Source organism: Neolamprologus multifasciatus, chromosome 12, assembly GCF_963576455.1.
Source record: "Neolamprologus multifasciatus chromosome 12, fNeoMul1.2, whole genome shotgun sequence".
Classification (NCBI taxonomy): domain Eukaryota; kingdom Metazoa; phylum Chordata; class Actinopteri; order Cichliformes; family Cichlidae; genus Neolamprologus; species Neolamprologus multifasciatus.
This window is the reverse complement of record NC_140450.1, coordinates 26,610,724-26,628,810: the sequence shown is the minus strand read 5'-3', so window position 1 is coordinate 26,628,810 and position 18,087 is coordinate 26,610,724. Positions and strand designations below refer to the sequence as shown.

The following is an 18,087-nucleotide window of genomic DNA, read 5'->3' as shown; positions in this document are numbered from 1 at the left end:
TTTGTTAAACTCCACCGAAACAATCTGCAGATTTCATTAAAATTTAATAAACTATCATCTTGTCTTTATTTTTAGTTAGCACATACCTTAAACACTTAAAGCTGTAAGCTAATGATAGTTATATAAGAGCAGATGCTGCTGGTGCAATAAGCTGTACGTTGTACGTCCAATGGATGCATGATCTGATTAGTCGACTAATCGCAAAAATAATCTGTGACTAGACGACTATCAAAATAATTGTTTGTGGCAGCACTACTGGCATATTATGTCAAATAACTGTCAGAACTATAATGACAAATGTAATTATAATGTCAGCTGTTTTCAAAATAACCGATTAAGAGGTACAAACAATAATGCAGAGTCTTCACTGTTTCCAAGTCACCTTGCTGAGCTGTTGACACTGCAGGAGTAGCTGAGGCACTAGAGGCAGGAACAGCTTGAGGCATTGTCTGCATTACCATGGATCCCTGGGGCCTAATAATCTGCTGCCCTGGAGCTGACACAATCTGCAGGATGTTGCCTGAATGCATGAGACATTAAGCAACCAATTAAGTGGCGCATACTCAGAAAATAACACAGGCATGAAATGTGAAAATCTAAATTCTAGAATTAAAAGAACTGTCGCGGTTTTTGAATGAAGGATTTAATGACGACATAAACAGGAATAAAAGCAAATTAAAGCAAAAAGTCGAATAAACAAATTTCAATGCAGTTGTATTCAAGACATATTAAATTGCTAACTGACTTTTTTTCACTCTTAGTTGAGTCTGACAGGTGAAGGCATAGGTCTGGCACCAGAACCAGACCAAGGACGTTGTAAATATATGGTAAGAGTTTTACACATTGGAGCATCCAGAATATTATAATAATGTCTTAAAATTTACAAAAACTTTTTGCTGACAACAAATAAAAGCAACAGATTACATGGATGAGTCAGTTGGACACAAAACAAGGAACGAAGAAAAATATGTGGAGAGGAAAGAAAGTGTGACGATGAGATATACATTACCAAGTGTACCTTGGAGCTGCAAGGGCTGTCCAGTGGTGAGCTGACGGAGCTGACTTGGGGACAAAGTGAACTTGTTGCCCTGAAACTGCAGAGTAACAGGGGTCTCTGGCTGGGAGATTCGATTTTGACTGCCTGCTATGTTAGCCAGCTGGGCAATCTTCACCACATCTCCACCTTTAACAGAAAAAAAAACTTTAACACAGATAGCACTAAAAAGTATTTTTATGGTTCCAAAGCAATATACCGAGTTAGTTAAAGGGTGAAAAAAAAAAAAAGACAAGACATGCAGAACCAGGGTGGATTAATCAGTGGAACGAGCACAGCTCCTCTCTGCAACAGAAGGGGAAGAAAATGCCTAAGGACAGTCCTCAGGTGAGACAGGGAGCCTGAAACTCAAAAGTGACTAATTAAGAGGAGGGGGGAGGGAGGGACACACAAAGTGTCTAAGGGTTAGGGTTACACTGGGCCACCATGTGTCATCAGAACAGTTTTGTTGCACCTTGATATTGAATATCTGCTCAAGAATGGAACAGCATTCGCCAAAAAGAGATTTCATTATTTGATGATGGTGATGGAGCGCGCTCTCAAAAACCATAGCAGATCTGTTTGATGTGGTTAAACTGTAAGAGTGGATTACTAAAGCCTCTTTTCCTTTACTATCACTAGTACCTACTCGAAGCAACTCAGCACGGTTCACCACGGTTTTCAGGGTTTTTCATTAGGTCCAAGTATCTGGGACCAGGTACGTTTTTAGTACCTGCTTGTCTGGGGTTTCAAGCAATCCGAACAGGTACTAAAATGTGACATCGTCAGACTGCATGTGATCGATTGGCTGGTCAGTAGCGTCACTCAAGGAGTCATGAGAGCGTGTGTTCATGAAAATCAAAACTGCCATTTTTGAAACCCGGCAACGGGGGAAATGGCTACAAATAACAACGCCGTGATCCCTGAGTCTGACGAAAAGCCACAGACTGAGCAGCAGATATATTCTTGCCTCAATGTCCACATTTGTTGTAGCGTTCGTGTTGCATGTTAAAGTGGCCTGCATTTGTATAGCACTTTTCTAGTCCTTAAGGACCCCAAAGCGCTTTAGACTACATTCAGTCATTCACCCATTCACACTCACATTCACACACTGGCAATGGCAAGCTACATTGTAGCCACAGCTGCCCTCATCATTAAGTACGTTGTGGGATGCTCTGACACACACCAGGCACATTAGGAGTTACTAAACTGTAATAGAAAACCAGTCAATCCAAGTAGAGTTGATCTGAGTCGATCCAAGGAGATACTAATGGAAAAGGGGCTTAAAAGCATGTCTTAGATACTTAGCTGCATTTATATATTTTCTCTGCTGATTTTAACCAATTCCAAGAAGAGATCAATGGATTTACAGCCCCCAGCTCAGTCTCTTCTTTGTTGTTGTGTTTGGATGTTTGTCTACCCCAAACACACAAAGTACTACAAACTCAAAGTAGATTCACTGAGAATGAAACCCTCTGTAATCTGACCAGTATAACCAGTACAGTCTGCTGTCTTGGCCATCAAGAAGCTCCAATGACGCCCTTGTGATTAAGGGCCTTCTTTGCCATGGTGTTGATGGGGTACATTTTCACTTTACGGACACACGGATTTTATCTTGAATGCCTGGTGTTCGAGCCAGTGACTTTTCTACTTGTGGGCGGTGGAGCATGAATCCTTAAGTCAAGTTTATCCGACTTCTGCACAAATCATTAGGATTTTTACACATCCTAGGATAAAATCATACCTAAAATTTACTTGAAAAATAACCAAATTCAAATGGTTTCTGAAAACTCTGAAAAGTTTTCTGAAACCATTTAAGACTTATATAAATAAGTTAGTTTTATTAAAATGTTCTCATTTTTTAAAAATCTATTTAAATACTGCAGTTTCTCAGGTCTTGACTGTGGGGCCATTTTCACATGCTTAGTATTCATGCTGAAGCTCAGACTAAAATAATAACAATAAAAGAGACAGCAAAAACAGAAACAAAGCTTTGGGAGTTCTTCCTGCAGCTGGGCTGATGCAAGAGACAAAAGAATATTAGTACGTGGAAGAAAAAAATATTATAAGGAAGTGCAAGGATTTAACATAAGTTAAATAGTGCAGTGGTGTACATTCATAGTGTACATGCAGGTTTTAAGAAAGAAACTGGGGAATGCTATGGCTGTGGAGATGCTGCTGATATGGCTGCAGATCTAATTTTAGACGACTTTTTTTCCCCCACCATAATCAATACAAGATATTTAATCAGAATTCCTGAGTGAACACATATCAGCAGTGCCTCGAGTAAAGGCTTCAGTGAAGAGCAGCCTGTACTGTAGTGCCAGAGGTGGAGGGAAATGCTGAAACAGAGGGGGAGGGCAGGCCACTTACTAGGCAACCGTGCCTGGGCCTGGGATGTAAGAACCAGCCTCTGGGATACTAAGCTGGGCTGGATGGCATGGCTGGGGGCTAAAGTCGACCTGGGGACCTGTGTTAATCCAGGCTGGCTGTTGGGAGCAACAGATCCCACAACTGTGCCAGCTAAGCTCTGGCCTAAGGCCACAGGGGAAGCCCCCAACACATGCTGTCCAATGCCACTATTCCCAGAGGAGGCTACAGTGGAGGCTGCAGTGCTGTTGCTGCTGCTGACAGGAGTTGTAGCCTGGGCTCTCTGAGCTGCTGCTCCAACCACTGTGAAGTACAAGGCAATGGGGTATGGGACTCCATGTTAGGGGTAACCCAATATTTAGTCAAGTCAGTATGATCAAACAGTTTTTCCATAAATTCCTTCAGCAGTGGTGGGCCAACTGAGCTACGACTATTAGGGCTGTTACTGATGTCAATGACAATAACTGCAAACACTTTTACTTAAAATATGTGCATTGGTCCCAACTACTCGGGAAGAATGGATACACTTGGGCATGTCCAGTGATCCAGAAGACAGAAATGGGAACAGTCGGGCATAACCTCCATCTGCAACTATCTGACACTTCACAAGCTCTTGTCAGTGTTTGCACTGAAAGATGGAAGATGGTGTGCAATGTCAATGAATGTTGTTAAACGTATGTATTTGCACTCTTTATGTACTTCTCTTAATGGATTTTTTTTTTAGCTAATATTTTATTTTTGGCAGTGTTGTTGACAGTGTCTAAGGTAATTAATTATTAAATTAGAAATTATAGTTAAATAGAGAAACCTGAATGTGAACCTGAATGAAAGTTGTTTTTAAATATGAATGAAAAATATGTCAATGTATCATTGCATCTATTCATTGGTCTGAAATAATTGATAATTAATAATTGATCTGTGAATTTTGTGTACCACTATGGTAAAAGCTGGTATGATGGGAAATGTGTGTGTTTATACTGTCAGCTCAATCTGTGAAAGTGTAGTCAGTAACAGCCAAGGCTGCAATGTTTGACTTTTGCCTCCATCTCTTTATTGGACTTGTCTACCATGACTGTCATTGGATCCTCTGTTAAAATATAGTGACTTTTCCTTAATCCTCAGTCATCACTGAGGACAGAAACCAGTAGTGAGTGTTATATTCAGCCTTGCCATAAAGGTTGTGCTGATATCAGGGGAAAACAATATTGCCAACCCACCACTGCTGCATGGAAGTACAAATTTAAATATATGAAACCTTAAAGTAAAACTTTTCAGTCAAAGTATACCAAACCTCTCCAAAAAAGTTGAAGGACAAGCATCTGACTTTTTCAAATAGCAGCACTGTGCATAAAATATGTGCAGGCAGTACAGTTCTTAATGAGCTTCAAACACTAATGTATGCCTCTACGGCTACCTATTAATAGTTGTTAAGCAGTACATTAGGCTCACTTGTACACCAAATCATGCAAAATAACACTGCACACATCACAAGCTTAAAACTAGTTTAGGCACATTATTTACAGGTGAAGAAAAAAAAACCCAATATGAGAGGTAAACGGTACTATTTAAGTCTGAAGTGGACACCACCAGGAATCTTTTAGATAATGTGAGAATCTAATTTCCTGTCCTATACTGGATAGGGCCCCTGAAATGATCTTACCAGGAGCAGTGGCTGCAGTTGATGAAGTAGTGACCAGGGACTTGCCCCTGGTCTGGCCTGCCTGACTGATGGATGGAGAGGTGCCAGTAGCAGGAGAGCTCGTTGGAGGACGCTGACCTGCTGCATTTGCAAAGGCGGCAAAGCGGCCCTCTGGTTTTGTGCCATACTGCACTGGCTGGAACAATCTAATCAGAGAAAAACAAATGCACAGGATTTAAATATGCCATAATACTGAGGTTATATTTTATTTTAAAACTTGTTAAGATCTTCACATAGAACATTTCATTCTATCTGAGCATTTGAAGATTATATCGCAGACCTCATCGGTTTTATTGGACATGGTTTGGGCCTTGGTGGTGGATCTGGATTGTTGTAGATCTCTTCTATGAGCTGCTGAGTAACCTTTAGTTTGGGTACTGCCTCTTCAGTCTGATACCGGGTCAGTCTGTTCTCATTATTGATCAGATCAAATATGGACAGGTTGGCAATCTATGAGATAATAAATTAGGAAAAGATAAAATATTAGAAGTGGAACAGTGTATAGTCACGTTAAGATTAGTCATTATGCAAATTTGTCATGGATTGACTTTATATTACAGGTACTTACTGACTGATCTTGTTACCATTAACAATGTTTGGCAGCGCTACTAAAACACTTACCTTACTCGAATCAGTCTGAATTGCTCCCAGCACCAGTGATGGCACGTTATATTCGAGAGAGGAGAAGAAATAGGAGCTACTGGTCACTCTGGGTGCCACCAGCTCAGGATGGTTACAAACTCGCTGTAACTGCATCAAAACCTGCAGCACGCTGACAAAATGACCTGTTTTCAGTGCTTCCTGAGCTCTAGGGGAACACAGCCACATAGAAGAAATGATTATAGAAAACTGACTGTGCAAAACGTGTCTCCCTTGACAGATTACAGTTTTCTCCAAAGAACAGACACAATATGATTATAAATTATAAAGTATCTTTTCTAACCAGAAAGATCAGGTCAAAATAAATCTGATGTCCCATGGATGCATAATACACACTAATAGTAATGAAAAGAACTATCTAATTGCAGTTCATGATGTGCCATTTTTCCAAAACTTTATTATACCATAAACTGGGCTGTGTGTCAAAAGAAACTGTGAGAGAGGGGTAAATATTTTACCCTGATTGAGTGAGGATATCCTCATACAGGCTCTTCTGCCTGTTCGACAGTCGGCATTTTAGGATGTGCTCGTACTTCTTGGGAAGCTGTTTCTCCACATCCCTTTTCGAGCGCCTCAGGATGAAAGGTTGAATCATCTACAGTTAAGAGTAACAGGGTTTTCATATTTAATATAAAGGAAAACACCACAGTAACACAGATTTATAGAAGAGTGCTGGAGGTATATCCACCCTGTGTAGGCGGATGACCAGCTTGTGGCAGTAATCCTGGTTCTGGTCTGTGCCCGCCTTAACAGGAAAATCAGAGTAAGGCCTGGTGATTCCTGGCAAAAGGAAGTGGATCATGGTCCACAGCTCCTTAAGAGTGTTCTGTAGAGGAGTGTTGATGAGGAGAATCCGTTGCTCACTAGAAAATGCACAGAAATATCTCTGTCATTCATTCAGTCAGCTGAGCAATTTTTTAACGATCCAGTAAAAAATTAGGGCAATTTTATAGAGACAGCCTTAAAGTTTCTCACATTGAATTTATCTCATCAGGCAATCAATTCACCCAAAACAACATGCACATTGACTAGAAATAATAACATTTATCATATAGCTTACCTTCTGAGAGCAAAAACTGTTTCCCAATGTTTCTCCGTCATGTTTTTGATGAGCTGCACCTCATCCAAGACTAGGTGCCTCCACCTTCTCTTTAGAAAATGACTCTGGTCTTTCATCAGCAGCTTGTAGGATGTAACACATACATGGAAGCTGCTGGCTTCCCCCCACCACTGCAGATCAAAAACCATATACACCAGGTAACTTAGAAGACACTTTTTCTTCAGTTCACTTTAATTTTATTTATATAGCACTGAATCACAACAGCAGTCACCTCAAAGCACTTTTTAATATCATATCAATGATATTATTGTATTTAAATACACAAGAAATTACCCTTCTTTTAGACCGCCGTTCCCTTCTGTTGCCAAGGTACAAGAGGATCTTAAGGCCAGGACACCAACGCTTGAACTCCACCTCCCAACTTAACAACTTGCATGTTCTTACCACAACGAGATGGGGCCCCCAGATGCCTGTGGTCAAAACACGGTTGTCTTTATCCCAGTCAAAATTTATAAATACAGGAAAAAGGTTGACTATTGTAAAACAAAAAGAATACCAAAAACAAACATACCCTCTTGCCCAGCCAAGTGGGCCATGTAAGCAACTGTCTGTACAGTCTTTCCAAGGCCCGTCTCATCAGCTAAGATGCCATTGAGGTGCTTCTTGTAAAGGCTGACAAGCCAGTCCACACCAATCTGCTGATACTCACGCAGAAACCCATGCAATAGAAAAGGAGCTGGGCTACGGGTCTAGTAAAAAAAAAAAAAAAAGAGAGACAATAAAAAAATTAGTTTGAAAAAACTACAAACCAAAACAAACATGTTCTTTTGTTTAAATGCGTGAATGTGAGTGAGTATCTGAATGTGTCTCACAGATGAAGACGTTCTGAAGCTGCCCTTGGGCAGGATGAGCTCTGTGGCTGCAGCTACTTCGGCTATGTCTTTGCAGGGTTTCCCATCAGAGTCAGAGGAAGCGGCTTTGTCAGCACCGCGGTACTGGTCCACACTCAGAAGGGAGTCAATCAGCACAGCCTCCGGTGAACTGATAGCACATTCTATTTCTAGAAAATAAAAATTAAGTGGAGGTATGTTGGAATCTCATCATTCACAAATGGCCGGGAAAAAAATAAAAAAAATAAACTTATCTGCACAGTTTAACTTTATAATTGAAAACTTGCCTTCAGTCTCTTCCATTTCATCCTCATCACTGTGAGAACCAGGCTGTGGCCAATCAAAGGTGTCAGTATAGGCACCGGCATATTGCTTCATCAAAGCATCCAGGGGCACCTCAGCTGCAAGACGAACACAAAAACATTTTATTTAAAAAAAAAAGGAAACAAAGATAATTAATCTTCATAGTTGCTGGTTTTAATTAACTAAGTAGCAAAAAACTCAAAAATGTATAATTCTGCACGTTAGTAATTTAATCTATTTCAATCATCTATATAACTGCCAATGTATTTCAGCACCATCTTGTGGCCAATCAAGATCCACCATTTACTGTTTTATCTTCTGAAATCAATTTGACTCATGCAAGAGGTGGAAAAATGATGAAAATTCAATACTATTACTATGGAGCTTCAGCAAGAGGTGATGCTTATCTGTAGAACTGGATGCATAATTTGTGAAAAGTGGAATATTAAATTAACAGTCTAATCACATTTGGCATACAATCACCTGACATAACTATCTATCTAGCCTGTATACTACCTAAGCTGTTTCAAAATTTCAGTTTATTGACATGGTGGGTCAAACTTTAAATTCACCGATCTCTGTGCACTGTAATGTGACGTTAATAAAACAGTCAGTTGTATTTTAAGAGGTAGGTATGCAGTTGTGGGTGGTTTATTATGTTTACGAGTTCTTCTAACCAACATTCTTAATTGAGGCACAGCCTCCACATGACGTGTGTGTGGTGTCGTGTCTCAAAGCTCACAGTGGAGTTTATGAAATCACCTTGTCTCCAAAAAGGCTCGTTCATTTAAGCACCATTAGATTACACCAAAAACTAATTTAACTGAATAAACACAGCAGTAGCAAGACAATAACACACTAATAAATTTCTCTTCCTTCATCTTGAATCTGCATATAGAGCGTAGTTACAGAGAAATATTAAAGTAATTACCCTCTTTGGCAAGGTCAACCAACTCTGCTTTGTGGTCCGTTTCCCCTTCCATGCCCTCCTGTTCCTCGATGGTGCTCTCTTCATCTGTAACTAAAAGGAAAATCAGTCTTTATAAAGCCTTGTTTTTTATTTTCTCTGTTTTTAATCATATATACCTTGATTATTTGACACTTACCGTCTTCATCAACCAAGGACAAACTAGATTTTCTTTTTCTAACTGAAGTGGCCACCTGCTACAAAAGAAAATGTATAATTGTAAAACTATCTTAGACACAATATGTGCTTTTATATCATTATTAATTGGTATGCCAGTGCAGTACCTACCTCTTTATCAGCCTTCTCAGCTGCTGCCTGACCAGATACTGTAAAGCAAATAAAGCAAGTTTAATAGAAAAAGAACTGTCCCAGGTCAGATAATCTACCACAGGGCTCGCAAAATCGCTAGCCCGACATCCCAGGGCTAGCAATTTTTCCAGTCGGGCTACCAAAATCTATCTCTGCTCTGCCTGTCGGGCTATCATAGGAAGGAAAAATATATGTCAATGCTTTTGCATTCTTTCGGAAATGTAGCTGGGTAACTATGTCATTGGCATCGGTGAGCCACTGTCAATATGTGACATATTGAAATCGCGTTTGAATTTGCGCTTGTTTCTTGCTTTCACTTTGCAATCGCGCGAATTGTGAACTGAGAGCGACAGTACTGATTGGTGAGTGACAATAATTTGCGCACCAATTCCTCTGACATCGTCTTATCAATCGCTAGCTTATTATGCAAACATGACAAGTGAAATCTCCCGCAGCAAGCTTAAACATGAGAGGTTGATTGCGCAGAGAATCGCTGAGCGTTATGTGAGTGCGTGTGTAAAAGCAGCAGGATATATATTTTAGTTCTGCTGAGCCAAATAAGGTCAGGGTGAAGAAGTGACAGCCAAAGAAAAGCTTACCACAAAACGGAAAAGTTATGACAAATCAGACTATAAGGCAAAAATAAAGTGCAGCTTTATGGTTTCATGGACATAAGAATTTCTGTGGCTGCAATATGACAAGCTAAATAATAACCAGGGGTGCACATAAGTGGTCTGCAGGTGCGCATTCGCTGTCAAAATAAAAAATGCGCACAAGATAAGAAGTTGCAACGCGTGTTTGCGTACATGAGATTTTCTGGAGGAGGACAGACATTTGTTTAGAACTCTTAAATATGTCGAAGAAGCAAGCTCCTTTAAGCAATTACTTTGGTGTTCCTCCACCACAAAAGAAATGTCAGAAGGAGTCCGAACCACAAAAGAAGCGCGTATTCTTGGAAAAGTGGTTGCAGGAGGTGAGCTGGCTTCAAACAAATGATGAACGCACAGAGACTTGGTGCAGAGTGTGCCGTGAAAATCCCACTCTAGCGGACAAAAACACTGCCTTTTATATGGACACAAACGCGCGTTGCAACTTCTTATCTGGTGCGCGTCTTTTTTTTGACAGCGAATGCGCACATGCGGACCACTTATGTGCACCCGTGTAAATAACATAATGTTCTGCCGGGTGTGTTGTTGGTTTTCCCTCGATTTCTGAGTCGACAAGCGCCTTTGTTACTGGGATCAGTAATTTTAAGAAAGGGCCCCATTAGAAATGCATTATTGCTCAGTCTGCAATATCTTTCCCAGAACAAACACCAATTGCAAATAACATACTAAAAATAAACCTGAGTGAGCTACCACTGGCACAATTTAGCAGTCTTTGCAAACTTCAAAAAGCAAATGTCCTAGATCTTAGTTCCACTTGCCTCTTACCCGTGACTTCAGTGGAAATTTCAAATTCAGGATCTGACACAGACTGATTCATGTTCTACACAGTTCTTACAAGTTCATAGAAATGTCTGTTCAATTAGAACATAGTATTTGAGTTGATGATAGTAATTTTTATACAATGTTGAAATTTGTGTTTCAACAATTTTTTGATTAATGTTTTGTTTCCGTTACAATATTATACATTAAAGTATAAAATTGTAATGGAAACAATATTATAATAAAATAAAATAAAAAAAAATAAAAAAAAATAAACAGGAAACAAAACATCAATCAAAAAATTGCTCTCTTTTTTATTCGGGCTACTTAAATTTATTTTGGGCTACCAAAAACTGAAGAGTTCCTGCCCGAAGGGCTACCAGGGATTTTGAAATTTTGCGAGCCCTGTACCATGTATTAGCTTGGGACAAGGAGCAACAGAAAGTAAAAGCTGATGATACAGAGTAAATGTTCTGTCTCTCATGTTCAGTACCTGCTCGATGGGACATACCTTTGGCTTTTTGTAAGCCAAGTGCTTTGAGCCTCTTCTCATAAATTTCAAACTGGAGTTTGATTTCCACGACCTGATGGGGAAAGGGTTTCATTCAAAACAGATATTTGGCATCTTTATAAGTCCTGAAACTTTTATAAATAAGAATAAACAAACAGACCTGTTCAATGTTTGACCAGAAGAATTCCACCTCTCGGGCGATTGTGCTGGCAATGTGACGAAGATGAATTTCCCTTTCGTTCTTTGATCGCTCTTCACTTTTCTTCTGCTCTTGATGATAACGGGCACATGTGCGAACGAGCTGTGGCAGAGACACACAAGACACGAGTTTGTCTTTCTGAGGGTTTGCTCCTTTTTGTTTTTGTGTCAATTTGTGATTTACCCTTCTTTTCTTCAGTTAATTATTATACGTTTGTCATACCTTCTTAGCAGCAGCTTCCTTCCACCTCCTTTCCTGCGCAAAGTCAGCTGCCATCCACTGCATCTCCTCCAGGAGATAGTCCCAGTGGGACTTTGGACGTGAGGCTTCCACAAGCTTAGGGAGCCTACTGGCAGACCACTGGCCCTCCTTCCTTAACTCAGATATGCGCTGATGCACTTGACTCTCCTGGCAATCATTTGGTCCATTAGACTTTATATGTTGATAAGATTCAAACTTACTAAATACATTTATAACAATGCACAACAACGGAACATCAAAAAAATTAAAATAATGGACATCAACAGGAAATTGTTGATATGGAATATGACAAACTTGAAAAGAACAAAAAACATGCAATGACAACATTAAAAGGCACCAAATCTTTTCCAGGCAAGGCTTTTAACCAACTGCTGACATCTGTATCCAAACTAAGATACTCACCAATTTGGCCTGTTCCACTTGCTTATCTTGAGAACCCTCCTGTGAAGGCTGCACGGCTGTGCTTTGACCAAAGCCACCTATTTTGACTGCTGATATGCCATTGGTTCCAGTCATTTTTGACTGGGTGCTTGGGTTGATGTTAGAACCAACAGGACGAAGAGGACTTGCAGTATGTGGGGTTGGAACAGAGTTGGGAGCAGAGAGCGGAGCAGGAGCCATAGATGTCATTGATATCGAGTTGGTCATAATCCTCTGAACTGCCTGGTTTGACTCTGTTCCGGGGCGAGCAAGTGTCACTGTCTGTAGAGCAAAGAATAAACACTGGTAATATCAAGTTTACAGTATCGTCTTTTAGTCAATTTGCATGGAGGCTGACCACTTCACACACACTGACCGCTTGTCCGGACTGCAGAATGGCCTGGGATTGTTGCTGCTGGGGCTGCAACTGGAGATGAAGACCTGACTGCATCTGATGCTGCAGCTGGGCCTGGAGCTGCGTGTGGGGGTTCACTGTGGTCAGGAGCGCGGTACCTGTCTGCACCTTCACCTGTGCCTGCAGCTGACCCCCTGGCTGAGTTGGATTCTCTACTAACTGAGCCTGCTGGGAGAGTGCCATGGGCAAGCCTGTCATAGGAGGGGCACCTTGTGGCAACCTGCCAGGCAGCTGAGGAGGCGGAGTGTGCAGGCTGGCTGCATTCTGCACTGGAGGTCCTTTGGATGGGTCGTACTGTTGCTGGTTCTGCTTCTGTCCTGCGATCTGGACTGCTTGAGGAGTAGGCGGCATCCCGCCTGTATACATGGTAACCAAAGTATAGGACAAAAGGGTAGTATAGAAAGTGACACAGAGACAAATGGTAAAAAAACGAGTTGTTAATGTTAGTGTCCAATGTGCAGGTTTTTTTTGGTTTGTTTTTTTAAATAAATGCTTTTGTGTTCCTACAATACAGATTAATAGATGCCGTTAAGTGTTCGGCAGCTTTCCCTTAATATTCATTTGAGAGACCCCCTTATAGAAGTTATATATTTTGAGTCTAAAAGGTAGAATATAAAATTGTACTTTTAACTATTAAACATTTGTTTGAGTTTCAGCTATAAGAGCTCCTCAGAACCTTCTCTTAATGAACTACATGTACTGTACTTAACAGGAGTCTATGACTACCTGATGATCAGAGCAGAAACTAATGAAACTCATACAGCAAAATGATTACAGAGGAAATGAAATCAATATGAAAATCTACATGTCTCTCAAATAAAATACTACTTTGATTAATGCAAAACTAAAACCTTGCATTTCAAATGTTGAGAGAATGTGGTTAAAAACATTCAAAATTACTCATGCAAGAAGAAAGGTTTTAGAAAGAAAAAAAATGTAACAAAGAAACATGAAAAAAAGAACTTCAAAAAACAAAGAGACAGGGAGAAGTAAGGGGAAAGAACTAAAGCGGACACTCACAAAAACACTGTATGTTTGGCATGCATGAAGCAATGTCATTCTAGCCGTAACCAAGGCATCTGGATGCCTCACATAGCGACAAAGCACAGAGGTGAGCAAAAGGACAGACATGGGGTCTTGCAGATAGCAGGCCTGAGCGGAGCTGTGCACACTAAAGCATCACCTGCCTTACCTCCCTGCACGTCACACCACCTTGCCTAGACGCCATCAACACCTGGCCCTGACACACCCACACCACCACAATCGCAAACACCTGTGCCGTGAACACAACTCCTCCAAATGATTCCCCTCCTACTTAGACTGAGGGAAAGAAGCCAAGTCAGAACAAAATGTCATGAAAAAACATGGAAGGAAATAAACTAAAAGTGGACATGAGATAAATAAAAAGTCTTGAAGACTGATGATTCTGAGTTCCTGTTGATGGCTCACGCAAAGACGGACAATTGAAGAGGGGCGTGTGAGGGAATGACGATGGGAAACCAAAGGGAAGCATGACATGTGGATTCATAAAATGGGAGATCAAGCAAAACCCATTGGAAAGTGAATTCATTCCCACAGGCTTCCCACTTTCTGTGATCCACCGCCAGATAAGATGAAAATCCATCAGCACGGGAAGGTCTTTCCAAATAAAGACGACAAACAGGAACAAACTTCAGAAAAGAAGAGATGGATGACGACAGGTGATCAATAGCTAAAACAAAAAAAGAAAATCATAAGACATGGCATCTTCCCATTGAGTGGCTACTCATTCTTCAGACTTGGATTGTCTTCTTCCCCATTTATCCTGACAGAGAGAGCTTAAGCCTGAACTTCCTGAGGACTGCTGAGAAATCCAGCAGATGGAAGATCTGTTTGTTGATGCTGCTTGGAGTTTGTTTGTAGAAGATGAATGTTGTGATTTCCTTTTTAACATCTCCTTAGTATGAGCAAAGGGCATAGGTCCAGCAGCATCGAACAGAACACAGAACGGCCTGGTAGAAGCACTCCTACCTTGCGCAGTTGGCATAAGCTGCTGGAGTGGAACGCCAGGTGATCCTAAAGGAGCTACACCAGGATGCTGGAAAATCAGCCCATGGCGACCAACGTCAATCCGGGGCCTCTTAGCCTGATCTGGGATTTAAAACACACAATACCCTCATAACGCAAAAAAAAGCACTCGGCACACAGCAATGACCTTCTGAAGACCGTACAGGTCACCTCTCCTTCCTCGGTTTAAGACTTCAACACAGAGCGCTAGTAGAGGATGCCAAATATCTAAAAGCAGAAGCAATTAGAGGGAGAAAAGAAAACAAACAGAAAACAAAGCAAACGGGGAGAAAACAAAGCAACATAAAACAGGAGTTTACGATCTTTGCCCTACCTGCCTGCACCATAGCCTGTTGCCTTTTAAATGCATCAATGTCTCCAGGGTTTGTAATGGTGCCAGAAGTAGCTCCTTGGTGTCCCTGCAAAAACAGCCTCTCGTGAAATTAGTGAGACACTTTCAACAGACTTTAAGGGCATTATAGATCATTTCATTAAAATAAATGTTTAAAATAAGTGCCTCCTCTATCACCTGAAACTGCTGTTGGGTAGAGAAAGCTGCAGAAACATTGGGAGGAAGCTGTGTTGCTATGGCAACTGGTGTCACTGCCTGGCCATCCTTTCCAGTAACAACCTTTACCTGAAAAAAGAAACCCAATTTAAAGAGGAACAAAATTCAACGGAATGACGGGAAAGAAAATACATATTTGATCGCAGACCAAGAGCCAGCTGATGTAATACCTCATCATTAATAACCTCAGACTGTTCTTCTTCCTCCTCTTCGTCTTCAAGGTCCAAGTCACTCTGTCTCAAGTAAGTATACAAGGGAACACAAGGCTTCTTCTTAAAAGCTAGATAGTCCATCATGTTCCCTTGGAGGTGCTGCAGGAAGAAAAGTTCAATCAGATATTCTTTGAACACTTCTTTCAGATTCTCCATCTTCTTGGTGTGGTGCTCCAAGCACTGTTTTCTCAGCTGTGCAATCTCTGGTGTGGAAGGAGCAATTTCCTCTAATTTCTTGGCAGCTTGCTTCTTTACAGTGCCCACAGTCATGCTGGTGGGTGCAAGAGAATTGCTGGGGATCCCTTGAGATGGACTGGTGAGGGATGGGCTAGAGGGTGGTATAGAGGAAGGTATACTGAATGATGTGGCTGTGCTTCCTACTCCAGAAACCACACCTTGTTGAGTCTTCTCAAATATCAAAGGACTTCTAAGCTGTCCTTGAATGATACTGCTGATCTGGGGAGGTAGGTTTGAGGTGGTGATGTGACCAGGGCTGCCCAGAGTTGAGAGAGTGGTGGCCACTGGACTTTGAGGTGCATGGTGGTGGATGGTGCCGCCAGTCTGTGAATGAGGCTGAGAAAGCCGTCGTTCCCTCACAGACCCTGGCGCTCCTGGAGAGGCCAGCTGTACCTGGCCAGGTGTGGCTGGGGCAATCTGGGCCAGTCCTGTTCCCTCTTGGTAAACAAAGTGACCACTGCCTGATGGACTCCCTAAACTGATTTGCCTCACTAACATGCCAGCGTCAACAAAACGTGTCGGACTCTGTCCGTGCACACCCAATGCTGCTGCAGGAGCTGCTGGCCTCGTCACACCTTGCAGAGAGGCTGGACTATGCTGGGTAGGACTTTGAGGTTGAATGGGCTGGGGCACAGGTGAGGTGACCTGGATGTAGGAGGGTGGAGTATGCTCAAACCTCCACTGAGGTGTCGTATGCTGGAATCCTGGGGATGCGGGGTTCTGGATGGGAAGTGTGGTTAGGGTTATTTGTTGGTTAGCAGTAACCATCTGTCCCACATTTTGTAATGTTATGTTCATGTTCGGGCCAGCGGCTGGACTACGACTCATGATTATCTGATAATTGGGTGACTGAGGAGCTGAAGGACTGGCAGCGGAGGAAAAAGGGGTCACAGGTGATTGAGGATGGTTAACTGTAGCTTGCTGCTGTGTAGTTGCCATGGTCGGCTGCGACTGCTGCTCCTCTGTTTCTGACCCGCTGACAGACTTGGGTCTCTGAAGCGGTCGTTGCATATTCTGTGATCCACTTCCATGGTGCATTGCGTGATACGGTTACAATCTTTAAACACAATAATCTGTGAAAAGGACAATGGAGAGTAAAAATGATTTTTATTTATTTTTACTTTTTTAATGACTATATGTGATGCAGAAAGTTTGCTCATCATCTGGGAGCAAAATATCTGAAAATTAACCATAACATGTCAACAACTTCACGTGAAATGACATAAATCAGGACCAAGGATTGTGTCTGTAATACCCATTGCCTACATACACCCCTTAATTATTCAGGTGGAGGTCTTATCAGAGCATCTTTACCGACGTACAGGTTTTGTTTATTTTTTACATCTGTTTGCACCTACAGGTGAACGCCAGCTACCATATACACATTGTCCTGTGGTAAAAACGATATGGCTTATTTGGTTTGATACTGATTCACCAAAGCTAACGACCATTTAAAATAAAGATGATGTACCTTAACGGTACCGAGGTGTTGCCAACGTCGTTTGACAACGACGCCTTGAGAACAGCGTTGAGAAATTTACGAGTTAGTGAAACCCAGTCGTTTCAACACCGTAAGAATAACATTACATTTACAACCAACATTTCCAGTCGACAGCCGTAGAGCAGTCGTTTCTTGATACGGTCTTATATTTACAGCGCTTGTTAACATGTTAGCTTCACCCGCCTACAATTTCTCCGGGGCGTAACGTTAGCTTAGGTTAGCTGCGATGAAAAATAATAAATGCAGGTATCGGAACAATCAGGTCTAGGTGAATGGTTGATCCAAATATATATAAATAGAGTAATATGGAATGTAAAAATTAACATGTAACATTTACAATAACACTGTGTATGGCTTTTGAGTAATTACAATAACCCGTGCTACATGATGCGTGCTAGCCGATGCTATTGACTAGCTTGTTTTTGCTAACAGGCCAGCTACCAATGAATAAACACAGCTATTACTTCAACGGCGTACTTACAGGGAATGGGGCTTCTGTAGTAGTTTCATAAATCCTAAGTCATATTTACAATAGGTCACATACTGCAACACGGGCTATTCTGCGAAAAATAAAATCTTGATATTGATAGCTGCTATTCACTGTTTTGAAGCTAAGTTAATTTCATTCAGCAACATGGCGACCGCGGCAGCCTGCTGTGTAACCCGGATCCCGTTCTGAATCCGAGGAAGCAAAAATATGACGTAATCTAAAATGGTGGGTTGCATGAGCGATTGTGATTCTAGATGAAAATGCGGTTGATAAAATCATTATAAGGTTGCTTGATTTTTACAAGCAAGCACTGACAGCTTGGTGTTTAAATATAACTCCTACAAAGGTACTGAATATTAAAGATGATAATGGAATTCTGACTTTGAGCTGTTTAATCTTTCATCTTTTTCTTTTTATCATACAGGTAATTTCTTTATAAATTCAAAATATATATTAAACCAAAATAATATACTGCAGTTTTGATGCTATACCAGGAAAAAATTCCCTAT

The 18,087-nt window shown here is 41.2% G+C and overlaps 1 protein-coding gene across 5 annotated transcripts in view; it reads right to left on the bottom strand.

Annotated features, from left to right (window-relative positions):
* Window positions 1–17,768, bottom strand: part of ep400 (E1A binding protein p400) — a 30,499-nt gene extending 12,731 nt beyond the window's left edge. For 2 of the 5 annotated variants that reach the window (XM_085180479.1, XM_085180480.1), the window contains exons 1-26: window positions 17,570–17,768; window positions 15,309–16,660; window positions 15,100–15,207; window positions 14,905–14,989; window positions 14,535–14,654; window positions 12,486–12,880; window positions 12,092–12,391; window positions 11,651–11,836; window positions 11,390–11,530; window positions 11,230–11,302; window positions 9,271–9,308; window positions 9,122–9,179; window positions 8,947–9,036; window positions 8,000–8,113; window positions 7,695–7,882; window positions 7,394–7,571; window positions 7,156–7,292; window positions 6,823–6,992; window positions 6,451–6,625; window positions 6,221–6,357; window positions 5,724–5,910; window positions 5,383–5,552; window positions 5,064–5,248; window positions 3,407–3,706; window positions 1,010–1,183; window positions 383–520 (exon numbers count right to left, since the gene is read on the bottom strand). In XM_085180479.1, coding sequence (XP_085036605.1) covers window positions 383–520; window positions 1,010–1,183; window positions 3,407–3,706; window positions 5,064–5,248; window positions 5,383–5,552; window positions 5,724–5,910; window positions 6,221–6,357; window positions 6,451–6,625; window positions 6,823–6,992; window positions 7,156–7,292; window positions 7,394–7,571; window positions 7,695–7,882; window positions 8,000–8,113; window positions 8,947–9,036; window positions 9,122–9,179; window positions 9,271–9,308; window positions 11,230–11,302; window positions 11,390–11,530; window positions 11,651–11,836; window positions 12,092–12,391; window positions 12,486–12,880; window positions 14,535–14,654; window positions 14,905–14,989; window positions 15,100–15,207; window positions 15,309–16,625 — 5,164 coding nt within the window. In that variant the 5' untranslated portion in view covers window positions 16,626–16,660; window positions 17,570–17,768. The remainder of the gene's footprint in view (window positions 1–382; window positions 521–1,009; window positions 1,184–3,406; window positions 3,707–5,063; window positions 5,249–5,382; window positions 5,553–5,723; window positions 5,911–6,220; window positions 6,358–6,450; window positions 6,626–6,822; window positions 6,993–7,155; window positions 7,293–7,393; window positions 7,572–7,694; window positions 7,883–7,999; window positions 8,114–8,946; window positions 9,037–9,121; window positions 9,180–9,270; window positions 9,309–11,229; window positions 11,303–11,389; window positions 11,531–11,650; window positions 11,837–12,091; window positions 12,392–12,485; window positions 12,881–14,534; window positions 14,655–14,904; window positions 14,990–15,099; window positions 15,208–15,308; window positions 16,661–17,569) is intronic. The other 3 variants (XM_085180481.1, XM_085180484.1, XM_085180482.1) reach the window with 3 other exon arrangements.
* Between the last annotated feature and the right edge of the window lie 319 nt (window positions 17,769–18,087).